The sequence below is a fragment of the Euprymna scolopes genome, chromosome 14 (genome assembly GCF_053919585.1).
Source record: "Euprymna scolopes isolate OS-2025 chromosome 14, ASM5391958v1, whole genome shotgun sequence".
NCBI lineage: Eukaryota > Metazoa > Mollusca > Cephalopoda > Sepiida > Sepiolidae > Euprymna > Euprymna scolopes.
Window position 1 is genome coordinate 97,687,264 of NC_136495.1, and position 26,193 is coordinate 97,713,456.

The 26,193-nt window shown below is 30.6% G+C and overlaps 1 protein-coding gene across 1 annotated transcript in view; it reads left to right on the top strand.

Annotated features, from left to right (window-relative positions):
- LOC145293192 (uncharacterized) overlaps window positions 1–26,193 on the top strand; it is a 49,226-nt gene that overhangs the window by 19,546 nt on the left and 3,487 nt on the right. The window contains exons 2-6 of the mRNA XM_080139685.1: window positions 4,150–4,323; window positions 10,074–10,185; window positions 15,326–15,442; window positions 20,048–20,225; window positions 24,283–24,454. Of these exons, the coding sequence (XP_079995811.1) occupies window positions 4,150–4,323; window positions 10,074–10,185; window positions 15,326–15,442; window positions 20,048–20,225; window positions 24,283–24,454 (753 nt within the window). The remainder of the gene's footprint in view (window positions 1–4,149; window positions 4,324–10,073; window positions 10,186–15,325; window positions 15,443–20,047; window positions 20,226–24,282; window positions 24,455–26,193) is intronic.

A 26,193-nucleotide genomic window follows, 5' to 3' on the forward strand; every position in this document is an offset into this window, starting at 1 on the left:
TTTAAGGAAGGATCTATTTTTTGTTTGTTTGTTTTAGATGCTTGTATGTGGCTTACAGAGGTATTTTGTTGGGAGGGGGGGATTACCACTCGAACTTAGTGTTATTGTTAGGGTTAAAGAGTGTTTTAGGAGGAGACTTGCCACACATAATTTGGATTAGAGGTGAAGTCAAAGAAAATTCCATAAATTTGTTGATTTCTATTTTCGAGGTTGAAGGTGTTAATTCCATAGGCCGTTTATACTACGCTGGAGCAGGTTGTAAAAATATCTTTCGTTTAATAAGTAGAAAAAAAAATAACGAAATAAAAAGCTTCCTAATTGTAGTTTGATGTGTTTTCTAACTGCTTTTAAAATTTCAAGAATATTGATATAGATTTTGAGGGTTTGTATTACTATACACATAGATTCGAAAAAGTTGTCAAAAAAACAAATATATAACAAATAAATGTTATCAAAAGCAAGTTACTTTTCTACCTAACTGGATAATTTTTTAGTGTTTTTATTTAATGTAACATGTTTATTCAGCTTGAAAACAGTGTTTACCGATGTTTTGGAAAATTTAAAATGGCGCCCGACTCTCTTGAAACGGTAAGTTTGGGGAAAAGAGTTAAAAATAAAAAAAAGTAGACAAAATACTGCTAGAAACTCGCTCAATATATGTTACCGTGACATAGGCTGACATATATTCGGTGAGTTTTTAACAGTATTTTGTATAGTTTTTTTTTTTATTTTTAACTCCTTTTCTCAAACTTACCGTGTCAAAGAGAGTCTGGCCGGGCGCTATGTTTAATTTTCCAATACATCGGTAAACACTGTACGTTTTTCGAGCTGAATAAACATGTTACATTAAATAAAAACACTAGAAAATTATCCAGTTAGGTAGAAAAGTAACTTATCTTGCCTTTGATAACATTTATTTGTTATATATTTCTTTTTTGACAACTTTTTCGAATCTATGTATAAACGAGATTTTGATACTTATTTTGATTTTGAAAAAAGACATTTGTGGCTGTTCGCAGTAAAACATTGTTTTAATTCGCTGTTCAAAACTAATTTAAAGAATAAAAGTGCATGCAAGCTATATATCTACAAAAGTTTATTTTGTTTTTTTAACCATGTTTTTAAATTTGACGAGAAATGTGAGCAATTGCAACAGATTCATAATGCCGAATTGGTTGGGATTGTTGTAATTATACATTCTGAAAATCGAATAGTTCTAAACTAATGTTATTCTGATAACAAAATAGCTCTAATTAAACATAAGAACATTTATATTCATAGTTTCATGTTTTTCTTAATTTGTTCTTGAATAAAAATTAAAGAACGCGTGTTGTTTACACTGTGCTATCGCTGATTCTACAGGCTGGAGCTGCTGCTGCTAGTAATACTAACTTCATTTGACCAAATTCGAGAAATAGACACAATTTTTTTGGGGGGTAGGTCCTTTTAAATTATCAATTACCGCGGTCCTACTCAACATAAAATAATACTTTTAATTGATAAAGATTGTAAAAAGATTGATTTACTTACTACTGGGTGTCCGAAGAATTTTTTTTTTCAAAATGTTCAATACTCGTCATATTAAAGTCTTATTTTTAACACGACAAAAAAAAGAAATGGTCAAAAATATTTCGGACACTTGACAGTATTAAGATTAACACCTCTTCTGATTGGTTCCCAAATTTCATGATGAATCATACAATCACGGTACGGACTTTTAGAAAATAGGGGGGGTCATTACAAAACCTTACCGAAAACGCCATTTTATGATGTTCACATTTTTATCACTTTATTTGGTTAAAACTCTTAAAATATATAATGTACATTCATATTTATTAATTCATTTGAAAGTATATTAATTTCCGAACAAAACAGTAGTAATTTGAAGACTCTAAGTGCTTTGGTTTAAAAAATATGGCTATTTTAGTAGAACTACCTTGAAATCTGTGATTATCCAAAGCGTTTTTTCGTCCGTGTGTATTACTACTAAGATTCAGTCATTTTGTCATGTCATAATTTTGGACGCTAAAAACAAACAGTAAAAAAGGAAGTCCATCTTGTTTACTAAGATTCAGTCATTTTGTCATTAAATAAATTTAGGACGCTGGAAACAAACATAAAAAATAGCTTGTCTCGATTACTAAGATTCGTTCTTATAATCTAAGATGCTTACAACGCTAAAACCAACGAACAAACAGTATTCTCAATAGATGAAAACATCTAAGAAAGAATATTCAGCAACTTATTTCTAAACCTTTATTACGAATACTTTTTGATAAGGAAAAAGTAAATGTTACGATAAGGTAATGTAAACATTCGTCGTTAACCTCTCGGAAATGTGACAATAGGAAAGTATATTTTTTCAAACAATGCGTGACGATATTGTGTGTGTAGCTAAATGTGAGGGTGTAAGTACGAAAAGTTATAATTATGAGACTTTTAAAATATTTCATTTAGTTTAATATTCAGAAAAATGTTGATTCGTGTAGAGGTAGAAGCCATGTTATTGAAGATGTGAAGTGTTCGTTTTTTAGTATGAATGTGTAATCCAGAATAACAGATTTTTATGTTTTCAGCCAATGAGAATATCCGGAATGTAAGTGGGGAGAAATTATTTTTGAATAAGGAAGTGTAAAGGTAGTTGTATGTCTATCAGTGTATGATGTAGTTAATAAGGGTATTATATTGTGTATATTTTTACCCGGCCTTCACTGGGGTGGTGGGAGTACTTTTGGGGTAGAGGGAAAAATATGGAGCACTGTCTGAATATGTTGTCGGTCGTGATTATAGCGCTTGTAGGATGTAATGTAAGATTTTATTACAATAAATAAATGCGTCTGTAACGGCATGCAAAAGTTACATCAGAATTGAGTAACAGTTTAGAGATTAAAAAAATTGTATGTAGCATCTGTTATTGCAAACCTACCATAATTTAGTTTAGAGGGGAATTTTTGCAATCAAAATATTATATACAGGATCAATAGTTCTTATATTGTATTAACTTTTATACTAGTTCTACTTAGTATATGATCATCACCTGCTACTTCTTTGTGTCCTCTTACGCTCTACCATTCCTGTTTATATGTCTTCGTTCCATAAGGGTACATGGTTTTCCTTTCATATCTGATTAAGCCATATCTGACTTGAAAATATATTTATGTATTATGACTATCTATGTCATATGGAATACATATTCTTTGAATTTTTTCTGACAAGCCTTTCATGTATGGTATATAAACTGTGGTGAGTTTTCAGATGGTGTTCTTTTGGTGCTTGGTCCAGATTTCTTTGAGCTGATGTCATGCACTCTGAATAATTGTTTCAGTGGAGAGTTTTTTTCGTAGATTGTCTACTATATGTATTATCGTTACTACACATTGCTCAGTGTTGTAAGCAACAGGTGATTCCTTTCTTTACATTATATGGTTGGTGAGAGTTAAAGTTTAGATATTGTCCAGCGAAGAACATCACCTGAAAACTTATCACAGTTTATATACCACACATAAAGGACTTGTTGGAAAAAATTTAAAGAATATGTAATCCATATGGCATCAGGACAGTGTTCAGTTTTCTCTGAAAGCATCTTATGTGAGTTAAGCCCCCTACAGAAAAAAGTCATAACTAAGAACTGTGTATGCAATTCCATGTGTAAAATTTTTATTTTAAAACTTTTCTACCTCTCTCCCTCACCCTTCTTTCTCCTCCTCATCTATGTCTCCCCTTCCCCATCTACCCCTCTCTTCTCTTTATTATATTTTTCTCTCCACTCCCCTTTCTACTCTCTCTTTATCTCAATCACAAGCATTATTTCACATGGAAGGTTGATTGAAAAAGAAAATCACTTTAAATAACTCCTCCTCTCCTGATTAATTTTATTTTAGTTGATTGCCCCACCCTAACAAATTAATATTACAAGAAAATATGTCAATATTCTGTCTGAGGCAGTGCTAGAGTAAAGAATATATCAGCTTTGTGGATGTGCCTTGTGTAGTTTCTGACTTTTAAGTGGACACACACACACACACACACACACAACTGCTTGTTATATAATAGAAAATAAAAAATGTTAATAACAAAATAAAAAAATTTTTTTATTCTTTTTTAATTATTTTTGATTTGTTACTTATCGTTTGTTTTTTTTTATTTCAGATGGATTTTCTTTTGATACTGGATATGTTGATTCACATCCGGGATCTCCATACAACCCCAACGTCCCCCTGATCTTTGCTATCCATGATATGCATGGCGGTCATGAAACTCTGCTTCCTTTACTGGCACCGTTGGTATTAAAAAATTATCGAGTGATTGCTATAAACCTACCAAGTAAGTAACTAATTTTTGCTTGTGTAAAGTGTCAATCTTAGACTGTTAGTTGATACTGTTTTATAGAGACTGAACTTATACTTGTCTCATCTAGATGCTACATAAAGATATCTGATAGGTTTGTAAAAAAAAAAAAAGAAAAAAAAATAGTTGTTGATGAGTATAACTCCGAAGCACATGGTATTAATACCAACGTGCTACAAGGATCCTGAACTCAACAATTTTCCTGATCTGCATTATCTTCTAAATCATATTTTGAGATCATTTGTTGACATTTTTGCAGCTGGCACAACTGTCTATAGCAGCACTTTGAAGAGCATTAGAGATAAATTTTCCCTCTTCTGAGCTGGGGCATGTGGTGCAATGGAGTAAAGAGTGGCTTGTTACTTTTAACATCCCTAAAACAAACTTTCACTCTTCCGATCACCAACTTTTGGAACCTTGTTTTGCCCCCAGTATTGTCATCTTCAAATCTAATATCAACAGATACCCCCCCCCCTGGACAAGTAACCAAACTTTAAAATTCCATTAATCATTCTCAATTCTTTCATGAAGTTCTTCACCTTTCAACAAGCTATCATTCGTTCTTTAACACTTATCTTTGAATGGCATTCAACTTTGGTAAGTTAAAAGAAAGTTAGATTATTCTTGAGGGAGGATTAAAGTATGTCTCTCTATCCCATTTCAGATCAGGAGTAAAGGTCAAGCCCAGAAGCTTGTCAAAACATGAGGTCTCCCCAAGACGAGAGCCATTCATTTCAATTGATGCCAAATGGGGATCAGAGCGTTGATTGTTGAATGTGCTACTCTACCTGCCCTTTCACCCCCTGATTGTATCATAAGATTGTCACTTGTGCTACATACTCTGTTTCTATGGAGATAGGTTTCTGAGTTGTCTTGATATTCGTGTGTTGAGACATGGGCCTTAGTTTGATGCTATCTGATTTATTGGATATTAGTCTTTATCAACCTCCATCATTGCATGACTTTCATCCATTCAAAGTTAACTAAATCCTTCACTTCTCCGTTGCGGTTCTGTGTGTTAAATTGCATCAACAGGCATGGAGTAGCAAGGATCTCCAACGTTTACCATCTATCCTTCCTTCTCCAATGACATCCAAGATGGTTCAAGCATGCAGCTTGGTGCTCAAACAGAAAATTCATCCACAAGGTCCTTTTCTCCTATTTTCTGCCCGATTGGCACAAACGTGCTAGTAGATAGCTGACCTGGGTGATGGCAATAAGGCAACCTAGCAGCATTATCAGATCCACAAGTAGTTGGGTTTTGACTATTGATTTTGAATTAGTTAATGATATCAAGATCGGCAAAAATGAGCTGTGATTCTCAGAAATGCTGTACTTGCTTGGCAGAAAGCAACTTAACTCGACCAGGATGATAGCCAGTGCAAGTAAAGGAGCTAATGCAAAAAAGAAGTGTCTACTATTGAGCTTGTCTTTTGAGAAAGTGGTTGTTGTGCCTAGTCACCTGGTTGATCTTATTCATGCATGTGGGTTTTACCTAGTCTAGTGTTTCTATCATTCTTCTACTTTTTGCTAAGTGATGTAACTATTGGCTGATTCAGTTTTGTATCTGGACATATTTTTCAATTCCTAGTTTTTAAAGTGAGTAACCGCACCTTTCAGATGCCTTCTGTCTATTGCCTCTTACCGATATCATCTAATTCACCTCACCATTTGTGTATTCAGTATTTCATGTGGCAATACAACTTCCTTGCTGGAGAAGTCCCTTGTGTTGCACATGTTGCTTCATAGGCCCAAATTGATGGATTATCTCCAGGCATTCATATAGAGACTTGAGGAATACTTTAGGCATGTTCATGGCTGATGTGGCCATGATCCTATTCTGTGTGATTTCCTTTAATTTGGGATCTTGCTCTTACATATAGCATTGCTGATGATTTGTGCTGCTTCTATATTAGCTGCTCCATTTTGTTTTAATGCTGTAGGCTGCTTTGATGCGGCATCATGTTTCTCAGGAAGGTGTTTTATGTGGAACTTGCACATCAAGGTTTTTTTTTTAATTTTAAGTTGAGGCTTCTATTTTTTCAAATGGTTTTTTATTAGAGGCTTGTGATCCACTGTTACCAAAAGTTCTGGACATTCCAACATACATTAAACACAGTTTTAACCCATATATTAGTACCATTGCCGACTCTCTTCCACTAGTCCGTATTATGTCATGGCATCACTGGTGAATCAGGATCCTACTAAGATTAGTGATGTTTTAATGTATATGGAAGTTCAGGAATGTATCAGTCATTCTACTAGTAAGTTTTAGCTCTTCTGTTAGCCAAAACTTAGTGAAATCAGGGTTTTTTTTTGTTTTTTTTTTTTTTTTGTGGTTTTTAATATAATTCATTCTATGTTAGAATGATGTATCTATTGAGTCATCCCAAAATATGTTAGTATCAGTGCATCTATCCTGGACGATATCAATAGTTATCTGCACATATATGCATCTTTTAATATTTCACACCTTTTATCTGTAATTAGTTCTCTGTAATAATGCAGATTCTATGCTTAATCTCTATTTATCTGGTATTTATCTGGATATGTTAGAATTTGATTCAATGAATGTGAAAGATAATTGCTTTCATAAAGATGTGCTCAAAGTTCACACGAGTTTACAGAATTATCCTACAATTAAAGCAGGACAGTTTGGTCTTATAATCTAGAGGGGTATAAATTTTCTTTACATGCTCTACAGGAAATTAACTATTCTGAAATCTGGGTGACCTTAAATTTGTGAGATCATCATTTGCAGTTTTATCTCTGCAAATTGGATAATATAATTGAGTGCATGATGCTATAGAGATATTGCTGACTTATCTATCATTTTTAGTCTTATTTATCATCATAGTTTTTCGCCTATGCCAGAATTGAGTGTCTTATGTCTTATTAGGTCAAATAACAATCTTATGTATAATTAGCAGGTCCATCAGCCTGCATAATTTTTTATTACAGTTTCATGAATCAATAAATACTGCCCAGTTCAGTAAGGTCTTATTGTTCTTTGACATGGGCTACAAAATCCTTCCTTTTGTAGTAGGATATTTTCTTTTTGTATCTCGAGTTGTTGCATTAGGTGTAAATACTACAGCTCAAACTTATAAATTTTGAACATCGATAGTTCCATTGTCTTATGCAAAAATTCTTTTCACTGATGCCATGTAAAGTGTCAGCGATGATTTCAAAGTGTTTCAATCTTGGATCATTAGCAGATATTATTTTACAGAGACTTGCCTTTTTATTAGCATCATTACCTGTTATGTAAAGTGTTGAGCATGAACAGGTTAATTTACTGTTAGGATCAAAGGACATCTCTCTGCATAATACGTCCATCCCATTATTCTACAACTTGGAATTTAATTTTCTATACAGATGTGAATTTATGCCAACTTGGAAAATAGCCTTGTTTTTGATCTCTTTTTTTTTAAGATTGCCAAGCCAAATTTCTTATAATAATCTTCATGCACAACAGTTTAATGTTTGTTGAATAGATCTTTTCAGAGGAATAGTTTACCAGCAGTAAAATGAATCGCTTTCTCTAAGTGATGGCCTGTCAAGCATATGAGCTGTGATTCAGATTCAGTTAAAAGCCTTGTTTAATTTGGATCAATTTATAAAAGCAAAATTAAATTCTTTTCTTGATATTGTGTCAAATATGTATTGCTACCAAACATTTACAGTCAAACTTGTGTTATGATTATCACTGATTTAATTTATTCTTTGTATCAAACTTTTTATTATTTTTAATTTAGTCAGTCAATTGTTTAGACTAGTTTACACTGTTTGAGAAAATATCAGATAACCAAGTCACTCCACTTGATTTATTATTATTGGTCGGCCATATTGATTTTTGTTGTTGCATGTATTCGGTCAATAAAGTGATTTTGTATTGTATGTTGATGTTGTTGAATTTTTACATTTACTTGTTTATCATGAAACTATTTTAATGTGGTCATTTATTATGTGAACTTGAAATACATAGCAATTTTCTCCTTTTTTTAAAATTCAGCATGGTAAATTGATATATTTTTAACTATATTAAATGACCATGTTGAATTTAAAAAAGAAAAGCAGAAAATTGCTATGTATTTCAAGTCCACATTATAGACGGTCACATTAAAATAGTTTAATAAATGTAAAAATTCAACAATCTCAATGCTTACATTACAAAATCACTTTATTGACTGAATACATTAAGCAACAAAAATTAAAAACTAAGCCTCGTATCCAAAATAGTTAGACCATGTTTTCTGCTAATCTACAAAATTGCAGGTTTTTTATCAACAAAATATTAATTGCTATTTATTTCAATATTGTAATTAATTCAATGGATCAGTTTTTTAGTTGGTGAGAAGTTTGTATAGTTAAAGTAATGTACTATGATTTTATTTCAAACACTCTTTCAACCTAGTAATTCAACTTTGTTAAAATGTTGAATATTGGATGTACAAGTGTATCTAAAAATGAATACAACAAAAAAAAATTTATTATGTTCTGAATTTTTGAGATGAGAATTGATAGTTATTACTGGGTAGAAATCTTGAGAAATTTTTAAGTAATTCTCAGTTGTATTCTTTGTATCGTCCACAGAGGCTAGAACCTTCAGAAGAGTGTCGCTAAATTTTTACCTAACACTTTATCCATTACACTATGGAATGAAAACATGCTAACCCCATGGATTAAATAAAAGGTGCCATTCGAAATTCTGTACAGTTTCCAAAGTTGGATAAGATGCATGTAAAGAAGGTTGGAAGTTACATTAGCTGAAACCTTGTGGGAGTAACAGTCGTGATGAGACCAGACCAGCCTTGTCAAATTTCAAACTTTGGTCTCATTTCAATGTTGTTGCTTTTGATATTTCTGGAGTATAGAAACTGGATTTAGTTAATTTCTTATGACTTTATATTTAGTTCATATTTTTATCAATCTTATACTTTTTTTAATGACGAAAATAGTGTATGGTTGGTGAACTCTAAACTGTAATGGAATTATGTTCTGGAGATTCACCATGAAATTTTCTTTCAGATTATGTAAAGAAATGAAATGGAAAGTGATTGTTTAAATAACAGAATGAAAACAAGATGACTATTTTGGTTGACAAGATTTTTTGTTTTTTGCTTTGATTGTATTTTGAAGATGTGTGTACATTTCTTTATATGACAATTTCATACTTTTTATTGTAACACATTGATGAAAAAATATCACTGACTTTTAAAGTATAAAGTTTATTAAAATTCAAGAAATTGTTTAAGAATTTTCTGAAACTTGTCAAATTTTCAAACTTTGATCTCATTTTAATGCTGTTGCCTTTGATATTGTTGGGAGTATGGAGACTGGATTTTGTTAATTTCTTACGGCTTTGTATTTTGTAATGCTGTAAACAATCAAAGGGAAAAGTCAGTTTTTAATGTAGGGAAAATTCAGTTCTCCAAAAAAGGGGTGTTTCAGTTTGGGACAAAAATTGAAATTGCTTCATAGACCAAAGCCATTTCAAAAGGATTTTTCCTTCACTGATTGAAGTGTAGTATGAGAACAGATACTACACTTTGCTCCAAGTGAAAAGTTCAAAGACTGTCGGTCAGTCATGTTTAAGTTTCAAATAGCATTTTCATTGGTAAACATGCATATTGTAAAACGCATCTTAAGAATAACCCTACTTGTTTAAGTCTTGAAAGACATGAACATTTTTTTTTTTTTTTTTTTTTTTTCAATATTTTCAGACTCAACTCACACCAATGGACTTGGATTTGGACATGATGATGGATTTTTACATACGACTGATGAATGTGCAGAGTTTATTGGAGATTTTTTACATGAATTGAAAATCCCAAAGTATTCAATAACGTTTATTAATATTTTTATTATTGTAATTTAATGTTGTTATTGTAATTTATGATTTATTTCTAATTTGACAATTCAGAGATTCTCAACCAAGGGTAAATTTATACCCCTAGGGGTATAAAAATTATATAGTTGAGATTACATTTAAAATACCTGATTATTTAAAAATAATTATTTCTTTTCAGATTGTATCAGGTCCAAGAAACATACATACTTGGATTCATATATTCAATATGACTTTGACTTCATTGTGTTGTGTATAATACTATTTAATACAAAACTAAAATCCTAAACAATAAAGTTTTTTTGTTTGTTTTTTTTTACCTTGTTTTTCTGTCACTTAATGATGGTTTGGAATTTTTTGTATGGAAGGAGAAGGTAAATGGAGTAACAATACCACTCCATTTTTTTCTTTACATTGAATAAACTCAAATCAAGCATTATTGAAAAACGCATAAAAAAAACAAAGAAATATCATCTTTAGATTTTTAAAATCTGTCCATTAGAACTAGTTATAACCATAAGAAAATGCATGGTTCACTGGCCATTTTGTCTGATGTCAGTTCTATTTAAATGCATATAAGCTTGTGACTGAAAATTGTAGGAAATTTGAACAATTTACAGACTAACCCATCTTTAAAAAGCTGTATCTTCAGATCTTTTTAAGATATGATGAATTGAAAATATTATAACACCATGCAAGTTCAGATTTATGACCATCTCACTTGGTAACTTACGGACTAATTAGTATACTAATTAACATACTTAAGTTTCATTTTAATGGTTTTAAGTAGAAACATTATAAAAACAACTACGAAAAATATTAAGTAAGGCTTTATCATATAAAGTTTTATTCTGATGGACATTATTTGTCATTATCACATCATGAAAAATCCAAGATGGCGACCAGGAAATCCAAGATAGTAACCACAACATGATTCAAAGAAATTATTAAGAAAATATGGCTTGTAGCATATCAAATGAAAGGAAATTTTGTACAGATTACAATTATGTTTTTATCTATATTAAACTAATTAGCATAATTAAGTTTCATTTTAATGGCTTTAAGTAGAAAACAAAAAAAAATGGGCGGTAAGGTTTTATCATCATGCGAAATATTATTCTGATTGACATTATCATTTGTTATCATTACACTGAAAAATCCAAGATAGCGACCGGGAAATCCAAAATGGTGACCAGGAAATCCAAGATTCAAAGAAATTATTAAGAAAATATGGCTTGTAGCATATCAAATGAAAGGAAGTTTTGTATAGATTACAATTATGTTTTCAAGTACATTAAACTAATTAGCATAATTAAATTTCATTTTAATGGCTTTAAGTTGCTGTGACAATTATTGGGTAGGTTTCTACTACAATTTTGTATAATTTTTTTATTTTTAAGTAATTGTTGGCCATGTTTTTCTTGTTCTCATGCAATACTCGACACTACTTGTTTTTCAAATAGAATAAATATTTACAACACCAAAAATTTATCGAAGTAGGTAGAAGAGTAAATTATTTTGCCTTTTGAAACATCTATTTGTTATATATTTGTTTTTTGACCACTTTTTCATACCCCTGTGGATTGTAAAACAAACCCAATAAATGTTAATATAGACAAGATAAGTTATTCTTTTACTTAACTGAATAAGTGCTTTGTGTGTTTTAACTCACTTAAGTGTTTCTTATTTAAGTAAAAAAAAGTGTCAATTGAAGCTGTTTGAATTAAAATCAAACGAAAACAATTTTTTAACAAAATAAAACAAAATTACAATGCTATCTTTGTAATCCTATTTTCAAGTTAAATTCAAGTTTTACAATATCCTTTTTTATTACATTGTTAGGTGAAAGTACAGAATAGTTGCCAAACACCATATCCCCATGCTAAGAATAAGTTTCTAAAAGTATTTCAGAAATTTGTGGGACTCTGTTTTAGAGTCACAAATCCTTCCTCTTTTAAAAATTTACCAAAATTCAGAAAATCAACCAATTTTAATGAAATGTTGAGTATTTATTGACAGTTACAGAATATAATATAAATATGTATAAAAATGATAACATTTTTGGATGTCTTATTTGTTATATTAGACATTCCTATCGTGTTTAAACATGCTTTTAATTTATTTTTATACAAATAAACTTTCTTCCGTTCAATTTTTTGTTTGAATTGAATTTTTTCATTTAATTTTCTGACTCAAAATAGAGCATTACCAAAAATATTCTTATCCTTTTCATAAAACTGATGTTTCTAAATAATTAAAAATATAATATATACCTTATTGCTGTAAGCCACTTTGTAAACAAGCATTTTGTTATGAATTTACATGACAGTATCACACATCGCTCGTGACGGATGCCACAAAAAAAAAAAAAAAATCAAATATCGGCGCTCGCTATCATTTCTATTGATGTGCACGTAAAAAGTTCTTAACCAATTCTTTTCAAATTTTATAACAAAAATAAATATATTAGCTATTACATAACCTTTGAACAAAATTTCTATCTTGATTTATTTTTGTACTAGAAAGTCTCAACTTCAAGATGTTCTAACGTTTGTCTGGAAAGTTGCACATGGTTTGTTCAAATTTCGTGATAAAGACGATTCTTTTCTCTTATTGTTTTAAAAATATGAAACGTCATCGATTAGTAGAACTTCTGTGTCGAGTATTTATATGAACAGACCTAAAACGTGTGCGTCTGAAAAGTCATCTAGTGCTTGCCGACATGTCATGGCAGTGTGTTTTGTTGTTAATCAGCAAAATTAAATTGCAATTTCTTAGAATATACAAATCCAAACCAAAATATTAAAATACCATTTTAAAGAAAATTTTATTTTGAATCCACTCATATAAGTTTAATACTGATTGACTTAGGGGAAATCTATTAATTACTGATTTAAAAACTATGACTGTCAGATTGAGTAGCAGAATGTACTTTGTCCAGTGCTAAGCAGTACGTTGTTTGGTATTACTAAATAGAGAAATACATAAAGTCAAGGGATCAATGATGGAGGAAAGGTTGAGAATGGCTGGCTTAATTTAATATTTCCATATATTGTAATTTGATTGTAATAATCTGTTTTTCATAATTTGATATTATAACTTAATATTAAGTTAAATCATAACATCTTATTGATGAATATATTTTAAGTCAGATGAATTAATAATTATTCCTTAAATTTTAGTTTATTAAATATTTATTATTAAATAATTATTAATTATATATGTACCTATAAAGTTGAGTTTTTTTTTTTTTCTCTCACTCTGACATGATATCTACTTTTTCTACTGGTATTTATTTGCTTCTCCACGAAAGCAAAATGTGACAGAAAGTTGTTTTTAATGTGAAGGAAAATCAGCTCCTCAAAAAGAGACACTCTGGAAGTGGGCAAAAAAAAATGGTTTTCGTATAGAAAGGTTTCTCCTCTATTGAGTAAGGAAAAATTAACTTGATGTAGCATCAGAACAGACACCACACTGTGATCTTGGCTGAGAGGCCAGATCTACTTTTTTTTCATTTTAAAAATTATTAAAACAAACTTAATATACTCAGTTATGGATATGCAAGCGACTATATGAGGATTAACTAATATGCATACTCCTTTTAAAAACGAGCACTAATTAATTACTTATTAATTTTTTTATGGTTTCTTATTGGATGATTGGTTTCATTTAACTATTGTGCTGAATATTTCTGATTGCAAAGAATTTATGATAAAAAGGTTCTAGTACATGGAAATATTTTTTATATATATCTGTATATAAACAAATACAGTTTTTATGTTTAAATTTCTTTCAGAAAAATATAATTTTCAAAACAAAAATGTTTTTGTTTGAACAAAGAATACAACATTTAAATAATTTCCTTAATCCATAGATTTTCGATGTAGGCTCATCTCCTCAGAGGAAAAATCATTAGCAAAATATTAATTCTGGTTTGAAATAATTTTGCTATTTAGCACATACATAGAAAATATATTAAAGATTAAATCTCTTTAAGGGACATAGAGAAAGAAAATAAGGGTTGAAACAAAAAAAGGGTATGGGACTTTGGTATCCAATTAGAATGATAATCCTTAAATAGAAAATAATGATGTTATTAGGTTTCAGATTGGTTGAAGATGGTGTGTTTGAAAAGTCTACCAAACTTCTCTCTGAATATTTGGTCTACAGAGTTGAAATTTGATATATAAGATATTTGAACCTGTAGCATACTTTGATTTAGTTTTTAGACAATAAAAAAGCTGCTAAGGACTCAAAATTGAAAAAAAAAAAATTGCCTTTGGCATGGCGTTAGTTGGCTACACACATTGTTTTTTTTGTTTTTTTTACATATGCATTAATTAAAAGTTACAGGTTAAAGAGTGTTATTTTTTTTACAGTTTTTGTATACGTATGCATTTAGATCATGCACTAATGGAAAAGGTTGAAGAGCTATATTTTTTGGTTTCAATTCTAACTGATAGCACACAAGTCATTTTTTTTTTTTACTTTTGAAATCACTAGTAAATATTAGGTCCAATATAATAATCCATAGAGAATTTGCTCTATAATAATAAATATGAAATTTATATGAATCAAACTATAATATTTAAGCATATTTTTTAACTGGGTAATGCAAGGCCACCTGCTAGTATGCATATAATTATTTTATTTTTGTTCATCTTATATATGAAACCTAATATTTTTTTTGAAACAGTTTCAAATTCTCATTTTATTTATTCCAAAGTTTCTTTCAATAAGAGTTTTCATTTTTCAAATGTGGAATTAGGATTAGAGATCGGTAAACTTATCCACCATATAAAAATGTTTAAGTAAAAAAGAAATTAAACAAGAAAGTTTTCAGTGGAAAATAAATCCGACTTGCCTAATTAGCATAATTCTTTTTTTTTTCTTTTTTTTTTTGCCTTTATTAAGCCATGGTCATAAGACCGTTAGCAATAGACAGAGGCTATTAAGCTAATTAGGGAACACATAAAACTTAGGAACATCATGATAGCCGATATAGAACTCTGAAAATGTGACAATGATACATGTTTATTCACATATTTCTGAGGGCAGCACGTTCAGTTCAATAGTATTTCTTTGTCAATTTAAATTTTATTGTATTTTATTTTTTATTTTTGGCAGAGTAGATCTTATGCTTAGCTATGGTACAGGCTGTTACCCACTTCTCAGAGTCCTTGCAAAAAGTGATTTGTGTCAGTCAGCTGTGTTTGTCTGTCCAGCTGGATATATTCTTTTCAAGTATGTATTTTGTTTTTTCTTTTCTAAATAAGACAAGTTTTGAAATTTGTTTTATTCAGCACCTGTTTTGTTTTCGTATTATTTGGATTCTTCAAACTACCGTTCTGAGTGTTATTTCCACAATATTTCGGTCAATGTAACCTCCTAAGTTGGACAAGGTATACCTGAAGGTCAATACAACCTCCAATCTTCTTCAGATGTATCTTTTGAAACTTGTCTGAATTCGACAGAAAGATTCACAAGTTGGACAAGACACACTTGAAGCAGGGCAAAGATTGCATTGACCTTCTTCAGTTGTATCTTGTCGAACTCATAAATCTTTCTGTCAAACTCGGTAATCTGCCCAGAATTTTGAACAGATTATTTAATTCACAAGGGTAGCATGCTCTCATTCTGTCAGCCAAGGCTAAATAATTCACAATTGTATTTTTGAATGTCACCCATATTGAGAATTGAACCTTCAACCTCCAGAAAAGTGTAACTTTTACAACTGAATTTGACCAAGTACTCTATCTACTACATGATGTATCCTTGCAAATAAGTCTGTGAATTTAAGGAGCCTTAAACCTATTCTTTTCTAGAATCCTAATATGAATAATAAATCATTATCTTAAAAATTCAGAAACTTTGATTTTGTTTTGTAAAAACGAAGTCTAAGCTTTTATCTTTTTACCACCAGTGCTTGGATCTTTATTTTTACTCACTAGATTGACTAGAATGACTTTCTCCTTGAGAAAGCCCTTTATTTTGATAAACATCTAGGACAGACTTTCACGCCATATTTAAAATGGAAGACGTATGAAATCAGGGCCTTCCAATGAATCAAGAGTCGAGTTAGACAAAAGCCAAGAACAAACCAGAGACATTTAGATCTTCAGAATGTAATATAATGCAATGTAAATGAAGCACAAAAATAGCAGAATCATCAAGATGTTTGAATAGGAGAATAGAAGATGGCAACATGGCCGTACATCTAAAGCATTAATGTCAGCAATCTAAATTTTGTCTGTTACACTTGTAGCACTTAACTTTCATCAGTGATTGGCTAGCAAATCAATTTCTATCATCAAATATTTAGCAGCATTGAATAAATTAGATTTCTTCTATTCTTTATACTAATAAATCTCTGTTTATTAAGGCTTGAATGCTACTCGAGCATAAAGGTTAATGAGATTGTCAGTTGGTGATGAACAACATCTTGAGAGGATTGGAAACATGTTAAATAGTCAGACTTGGATTATTTAAGTGGGTGAATCGACAAGAATTTGTGAACACTAGACTTGAAAACAACCATGTTGTACTTAGCTGGAAAGCAGCCCCACAGTATGTTATTTTACAGATGGGAAGTTTTCAGAAAGAAGCTTTTTCATGGTGTAAAAAGGCCACTAGCGCTGTTAGCAGCAGCCACTGTATAACAGCTAACACATGCAAATGACCAAGCTGGCTGCACGAAATGGCATCACAGCAGAGACGAAAAAACACGTGTGGTCGGAGGAGCAATGGTGTTCGAGATGTGACGGGAAAAATATGTGTTTGAGACATGGTCAGAAAACAACAGCAAGCTACACGTGAGCGACAAGACTGTCTTCTAAAAAGACATCTTGATGCGAGAAATGAACTGTTTAAAACAAGAGGCAGTGCATTGTTGGAAATACCAAGAATAAATGACTTTTGTAAAAATTGGAAAATAAGTCAAATTTCTTCCTTTCCTATGTTATTCTGACGGACTCTACATGTTAACAACGGCATTACAATGGTAGTTCTGTTTAACCCTAGGTACATATAGGAAGAAAAGAAAATTGATATCAGATACGCTTTTATTCTGAATATTTTACAGGAGAGTAAGGAGATGGGGGGGATTTAAGTTCAATCAAGCTCCTCCCATGAAAATAACAGAATAGATTAAACTAGCAAGATCTCTTCTGTGAGAAAGTGATTAGAGGAAAGAGAAAAGATCTTTTTCCACTAGATTTCAAATTAATTTTATATTCTATCAAAGCAGAACAGATTGACCAGTGTCACTTCCCCAGATGTGGCAACAGTACTCCATCTGAGGACATATCTATCTCTTATACATGTAGAGGGGTTATAGTCAGCTAACATACTTCCTAACTTCTGGTGTGTCTGCTACCAGAAGTGGTGACAAGACAAATCAGTTCCTTCACTTTTATTGTTCTTCAGTATTTCTATTGTGAAGTGATTTATTAAAATAAAATATAAGAAAAGGACATTATTGAAAAGTATACAATAAAAGTTAACAAAATTATACAGATAAAAATAACACAATTAGTCTTTATTTGTACTTTTAATAAAAAATTTAAAAAATAAGTTCTTGTTTTATTTGAAATTTTATAAGAAATATGTTTATGAAATTATAAAAATAAGTTGTTTTTTTTTTTTATTTAAAAATAAGTTTTTTATTTGGATTTATATAATATATGAAAGTATAAAAATAAAATTATTGAAATCAAAATAACTAAAATTTCAAACATCATAAAAAATATACAATACATAATATTCCCAAAATAGTTTTAAAAGATTTTTTAAATGTTTTCAATAATTCTTTAAAATAAAGATTGCACAAAGCATTTTCAATAATTAAAAAAAATATATATATAATTCAGTAATTCTCAAGACTAAAGAAAAACTTTTCAATGATTATTAAATAAAAAAGAACGATTAGAAAAATGTAATAAAAGAAGAGTACATACACAATATATGCACAGGGGAGATATAGGTGTGAGAGAAAAAGCAAGGGCTCTGATTTGCCTTGTCATCACTCCCAGTAGCGCTACGTCGGAAGTTAGGAAGTACTTTAGCTGACTATAACTGGTAGAATATTGCATCAGGAGTAGAGTGCTTTCTGTAGAAGTGGCAAGATCTAATAATTTTTCCTGTGATCTTAGCAATAGATTGGATGTATATCTTCAATTCCACTATGAAGTGAAGATTATTCCTATGAGCTTATCAAAGCAATGGACTTCCTTAAGAACAGTTGCCATTTATTTCAACTCTTGGGAAAAGCTGGGATCCAGGTGTTGGTGAGAAATTTGATTTTAGACCTATTAAAAATAACATGATACTTTTTTCCTCCATTGCATCATATGCTCCAAGTTGGAAGAAAGAGAACTTAAAAAATATGATCCTGATCATCGATGCCTTTTGAAGTGTTGCCATAGATGGTTGTGTCATCTGTGTAGATGTCAACAAATGATCTCAAAATATTTTCTTTCCTCTATTGTTGCTTGGTTTGGATCTGTTAAGTTTGTCTATTGCCCTTTGATCTATTATTACTATTGATGCTAGTGCTACCAGAATAGACTCTCTGAAGATACTTTTTCTTTCCCTTTGTAAAACTCAATCATGTTATACTTCTTATACAAAAAAAATGCAAACTCTATGAATGGGTATTTGAAGATATAAAAAAATTGAAGCATAAAAACATTTTCGAAAATTACTGGATTTGGTATTAAATAACTGAAAAGAGTTGATATGCCGTAAAACAAAACAACCACACAACAAAACAGTCAAATTACTATTGACTTGTGTTTTTCTTACATACAGAAGGGGCAGGCATAATTATAGACAACCATCTTTGAGCACATAATTGTTTAAAAATTTTATTTTTATTTGTGACATGCTAGAAAACTGAAACTTTGCAATATACTTCAAATTTTATATAAATTCAATTTTTTGATGTTATTTGATTAATTGATTAAATTCCACTTGAAAAATTTTTTAGAATTAATAAAAAAAATATAGATTTCCATATGTAGTTGGAAAATATATAAAAAGCTTTAATGCTGTGTCTGTTATAATTTTAGATTATCAAATTACTCCCAGGTCCTATTAAGGTATTGGGTGCTGCTATATCAGGCTATTTGGAGATACTGGCTTCCTGACCAAAAATGCACCAAACATTGATGCTATTGTTTTTTTTTTCTTTCCCTTTGTAAAACTTAATCATGTTCTGCAAATTTAAAGTCAAAAATTATTATTTTTTGACAAAACAACCAAACCAAGCACTATGAATAAATATTTGAAGATATAAAGGACTTGAAGCATAAAAATTCGATTAAATAACCCCAATATGGTTGATATGTTGTAAAACAAAAAGCAACCAACCATCAATTCTAGTATATAATGAATTACGTGATTTTTCCCCCAGCCTTTTGTGCTACTTTACAATGTATGACAACATTTTAAAAAATCCTGTTTTTATGTTTGCATGCTATGAAAATAGGTGTTTATATATAGATTATAGCAGTTACATGTATTAATATAAATAGATCCTACTTTGAAGCTCTAAGTTTGTTTGAAAACATTGGCATATTCATCCTTCTGAATTGTATTTCCTTTAAATGTTTTTCTTAATAATAGTTTCTTCTCTTGGACTGCTAGAATTTGGAATTCCCTTCCTTTTACCTGCTTTCCTGATATGTAGAAATTAAAATGTAACATAAATCAACATCTTCCTCATCTACCTTAAACATAGCCCCAAATGGTAGCAATATGTCTTTTGTTGAGGTGAATGTGATAAAAAAAATAAAAATAATGGCATTTATATGTTTGCATTAATTTTGAAAATAATTTTTTTTATTTCAGAGGAATTCAACCATACAAATTCTTTGAGTTGTTTGTAGAATTATGGGATATACCATTTTTACGCCCGTTTTTGAAAGTTGTTGCCTCTCTTGTGAAACATCTGAAAGGCTTGAGAAAATATACCACGGATGAAATAATTGATAGTTTTAAAATTATCAGAGGAATCGACTTCAATAATGTAAATATTAAAAAAAAAAAATCTTTTTTTAAATTTTTTTATTTTGTAAACTTCTAATTTGATGAAATATTCATTTTGACATTGTTATAGGTCATCATTAATTTTGAATTATCTTTTTCATGTTTGTTGCTTCCATCAGAGAAAACTTATTTTATATTAAATTTGGGAACGCACATATAAGATAGTGTTGGGACAATTAATTGGAATCATGAATCGGAAAAATCAGAACGTTTTTGGGTATTAGAATCAGAAAATTTTGTGCCTATTTCCCGATGCCAAAACCAATTCTTGTAATTGTCTGTTGGTAGTAATATTATAATAAAAAAAACAAATATTTATTGATTTTCAACTACCAGTAAAACTAAAAATCTACAGATCATCCTACCCACAAGTGTGTTTTTATGTTTGAGAAAATATTTGCACATTTAATGTGTTTTTTCAGTAATCGACAAAAATAGCAACTTTACAGTTAAATATTTAGAGATTTATAAAGAATCAGAATCATTAATTGTATCAGATTTGGGAATTTAGTACAGAATTGGTAATTCTATATTGTATTTTAGATACATTATACAGATTAATGTGCATATTTAGAATTACACTTATTAAAAAAAAAAATGCAGAAAATTTTTTATGGTGTACATACTCATCACAAAACAAAGATGTTATGTTCCAAAATCATGTGAATTGATCAAGTAGTTTGTATTTTTTTATTGAAGAAAATCAAATTTTATGATTTTTTTGTGCAGCCATTACTTATAGAGATATAGGTAAATCTCATTAATAAAATTGAGTTATATTTTAACTATTCGTTTATTATACTAAAGATGATGAATGTTCTTTTGTTGTTCATGTTAAGAAGAGCCTTAGAGTGATAGTCTTAGGAGTGTTCATGTTATAAGTGTTCATATTGTAAGAGATGGGATCATTAACAGGTGTATATAAAGAGAGAGTGAGAGTTTATAAATGAGAGAGATTGCATATAAATACATTTTGAGAAGGTGATTCGCTATCTAGATAGACAGACCGATAGGTTGGCATTTATGCCGATGGATTGACAGGTTGGCATTTATGCTTTGACAGTTCGTATGAACGGGAGTGTTTGTATAACATAAATAGATACATATACTTTCTAACACATATATTTTTTTTTAGATGATGAATTTCAAATGGTTTTTACACATAAATAGACAATACCTTTTTCATGTAATGATGGACACAGGAGACGGCAGTTATAAAAACATGATGAGCATTTATTCTTCCACTGACTGGCCAATGGCTTTGCATCCAAGAATTCAAAGTTTCTTCTTACATTTTCTTTTTCTCTTTTAAACCCTCTCGCTTCCAGACGGGCCAAGGTTCGAACTGGTCGGACTCTCGTCTGACTCTGACTCTCTGCCTCCCTTCTTTTGACTTCTTACTCTAACTAACTCTCACTTCCTATATTGAGAAATCCATGCATGTCCGGCCAACGTGACCACAATTCACGTGCCATCAACATGCGCAACCTGCACGTTTCCGAACATTCTGATTTCCCATTCTTCCTTTGTTGTTTTCACAAAGGAATTCAACCTACATATCTAATTCATTTAACCCATATTTTATTATCCACATTCTTCTAACAATGAATAGTTTATTTATTATTTATTTCATTAGAATCAACAATTTACTGGACATTCCATTTAAACCTATTGTTTTTTAAAACTTATCTCCAGGGTTCGATTCTCGTTTTCTCTCATTTTATTTTCATTTTAACTAAATCTCTATTTTTATACTTACATGAAAAGGGGACAGCCCTTATGTAACAATATGCCTTTGAATTTAAATGCATCCTAAACAAATATGGCGACTGGCTGCTCTTCTATCCAGCAAATTTACTTTTAATTAAAAAAAAAAAAATATTGGGGTTTCATTAATTTAAATAAATTTTGATAACCGTGATAAAATAGTGATAAAGGAGTTTCTTTAAACCACATTTATAAGTTCATAGATCCTAAAACAAGAGTTTGTAAGAGTTTCATTGAGAAACAGTGCAGAAGTCTGAAATGGCAGAACATGGATATTTTATTTCAAAGAAAGAAATAAACAATTGATTAATTCTATATTGTCCTCTTGCTGATAAAAATTAAAATAATTGCTGTTAAAATAACTGTCAGTTTTATTTTGTTTTGACTTGATTTTCTATACAACTGTATATAAATATATATCAATTTCATATGATACATTTGTTTTTACTTTACAAAGTAGCAATCTTTATTTTGATTAGTATTATGTCTAAACCTTTTGAAAATAATCCTCCCTTTACTCGATAAAATTCCATCCCAACTTTTGTTGGGTTACGTTAAAGTGGCTTTTAGTTGGACACACTCCACATGTTTTATGAACCGTTTTGCAAACTGACTATTTCAAAATTCCCTTTTCCTAACCTGTTGTGGCTTAATATTTCTAAACTTTTTAAACATGGACGTCACACAAAAAGATGTGTTACTTATTATATCTTTTAAATCATTGCTAATATTTCTAATAATAATATGCCTGTCTGTTTCAATATAGATATGTATTAATATGCATTTTATATGTAAAACTTTGGTAAGTAATTCATTGAGTATATGTTCAATTGAACAGAAATAGCAACAGCAGCTGATTCTAATTAGTATTTTAATCAATATAAACAAACTGAAAACTGTTTTTTTAAATTGAATTCAATTATAAAAGTTGTAGACATTTTTTTTAACAAGCTTTATCCTTTTTTTTTTTTCTTTACATTTCCTGACATCATAGCTTGATAGTGCATGATTCATCAATAACCTCCTTTAATATTAATAATAAATAAAAATACACATTTTGTGGTGCTCAATTATATAATAAACTAGAAGAATGCCTGTCCTAGGACAGGTAAAATTAATTCCCTGTTTATAGAACAGTTTTGTACCACTTTTATGATTCCCTTATGGAGATCAAACTCACAATATAATAATACTAAACCTTAGAATGTCTAGAATCCTTATTCTAATTTTGATTACAATCTATTACATGATTTTGATTCTAGAAAACGTGTAAAATTTGAGATTTAAATTTAAGAGGTTTTAAAAAGAAGTTGAAATTTAGTGAATCATACAAACATGCATAACTTTATGTAGACATACAAGCAATGAAAATAGTATGCAGTCATTTTTCCACAGTACACAAATAGTAGTAAATGTATAATAAATATTATACATATCTATTATTATATATTGTACGATTTGCATTATTTTCCGACAATGGAAGGGTATGGGTACGGAGGCTCCCACAACAAGAGTTTGATTTAAAAAGACTGCAGCTGAAACATAGGTGTTTCTCTGTTATAGTATGGGGTACAATTTGGAGTGATGGTCGCTCAGACTTGGTGGAATGCAAAGGAAACATTCTGCTAAATATGTGTCAATATTACATGAAGGACACCAACCAATATTCTCACGTGGTAAAATGAACCAAGTTAACTCCCTATTTACTTGGGTAACACAACATTGGTTGAGCTAAAATGAGATTAATAAACTTCCATGGCCAAGTCAGTTTCTGGATATTAACCCAATTGAAAACCTTTGGGGCATATTAGACCTTGCCCTTCGCAAAAAAAAAAAAAAATATGGAAGCCATCTTCTAAGACTGATCTTTTTGTGTCACATGGCAAGAAATTTCTGGAGATGATATTTGTCAACTGATCAGTGCCATACCTAAAAGGATCCTAGAATCAAAAACAGCAAAGGGAATGTTAACCAAGTATTAGTTATCCAATTTGTAACTAGTTATTTTTTATTTTGTTCTATAAATTTTATCTTTAATGAAATAAACTGTTTCTATGGATGTCTATTTTTTCTTTCATGTCTATGTATATTGTGCATATATATATATTAGTGCATATATCTATTATTATATCATTAATATATCGTACATATAGATGTATAGTATATAAGATATAAATATTATATGTATATCTTACATATTATAAATTTATATGCACATTAAATTTTTCTTTGGAATTATATTTGATAACATAATCTTTCTTCAATTCCAGATTGGTTCTTATCTTTTTCAACTGAAATTAAGAAAGTTTCCTGTTGGAGTTCTTTATTGTCAAAAAGATCCATTCATTGAATCCAAAATCTCAGAAAAATTCTGTAAAATGCTTGGCTTGGAAGATGAACAGACAACATTTTATAACAAACAGGCAGAAATAACAAAAAAAGGTTGGCATTATTTTTTTTCGTTTATATATATACTAGCTGATGTACTTGCATAGCAAACCCAATTAATAGTGATAATCCTAGTTTGATTTCATGGAAAAACATCATCATTATCATGTCAGTTTTACATGCTGGCATATGTTGGATGACTTTAAGAAATTGACTTCCAAAGAAACCTATCTCTGACCAGATTTTTATTTATCCCTCAGGTTCGTTTTCATCACTTCCTCCCATGTTTTCCTTGATCTTCTGCTATGAACTGAATCTCTTTATACTCTCTAGATTTAATCTTCCTCTGATGTCATCATATCTAAGCCTGTCTTACGGATTATTATTAAAAATCCATTCTCATATAATTTCTCTCCATGCAATGCATATCCTCAACCCTAATTGGCCAGGTTTCACTTCCATACAACATCACACTGCATACACATGCCTGATAGACTCCTCTGTATACTATTTTAAAAATTGTTATTTTTGGAGTTTATCTGTGTGTACACCAATAGATACATGATTACTTGCAGCAATAGTCTTTATGATGTCACTTTGAATCTCGTGTTAATCTAAAGTATCTTTTATTTTGTTTTTTACATGCATACATGTTTTATAAATTTAAAGACAATAACAAAATTAAAAAAATCATTGCATAAATATATTTGGTGCTTATTTAGAATGACACTACAAAAACAGAAAAATCTTTTGATGTACGTACTCATCATGGAACATTTCTTCATCTTTAAAGATATGAAGCCAGCTTTCGACTATGTCGTCTTTATCTAAAGAAAAAAAACATTGTTTTTGGTTTTCTTAAATTTCGAATTTTCAAATTTCAATTTAAATTCCAAAAATTATCAAGTACTTTTTTGATTTTAGTCGCGTGCAAGTCACTCCGTCGGTCGGTCTTTCGGTCCGCAACACTTTTGTGCTTGGCCTTTTTGGTTAAGATCAAAGGTCTGTTGTTAATAGATGCTGTTCTTAGCTTTTCAAGCTTTTCTTGGCCTTTTGGCCAAGATCAAAGTGTAAAGAGGTGGGTGCACAGCACTAGTCTGTGCTACCGTTGAGGAGCCAAGTTTCAATAGGTGTTCCCTCCTTAAGCATGGCACGGGCGGTGCTGGGTCCTTCGGAACCCATCCCGCTTAGGTTCTAGCTAAGTCATTTTAAGAAGACTCTTGACTGGTGGTACAAATGGGATCCTGTTCCTGATTTTATTTTTTGGTACTAGAGAACCTCTGAGTCTGCCCATCCCCTTTGTGCCACATCCTTGTTTTTTCAACATCCCCGGTCACTCCCCCACTCAGAGGTCACCTTCCAACCCCACTCCTCCTGTTTTCTCCCACTTCCATTAAGGTATTTTCCCCAATCCCCATTAGGGATCGCCCTGCTTGTTTTCGGTTCCCCGGAAAACAGTGGGGGGTCTAGTCACCTAGATTAGTACAAGGGGCCCTCGCTAACAACCCAGTAGGATTTATTTTATTGTTTTTGATATGAACACTTTTGATTAGTTTTTCCCCACTCCACGAACAATCTTTCTCTTAATTCAAAAACTTTTTATTTTCTAATGAAATTGAATTTTATTTTTTCACACATGCACACACACACACACACAATAAAAAAAAAAAAAATGCATACACAAACACACAGACAACTGTTTATTAATTGTAAATATGTTTTTGACTCTTAAACGCTGGGGATTTATTAGTTAGATTAAGATCCATAGAGTGAATGAGGTATTTTGGTAAATG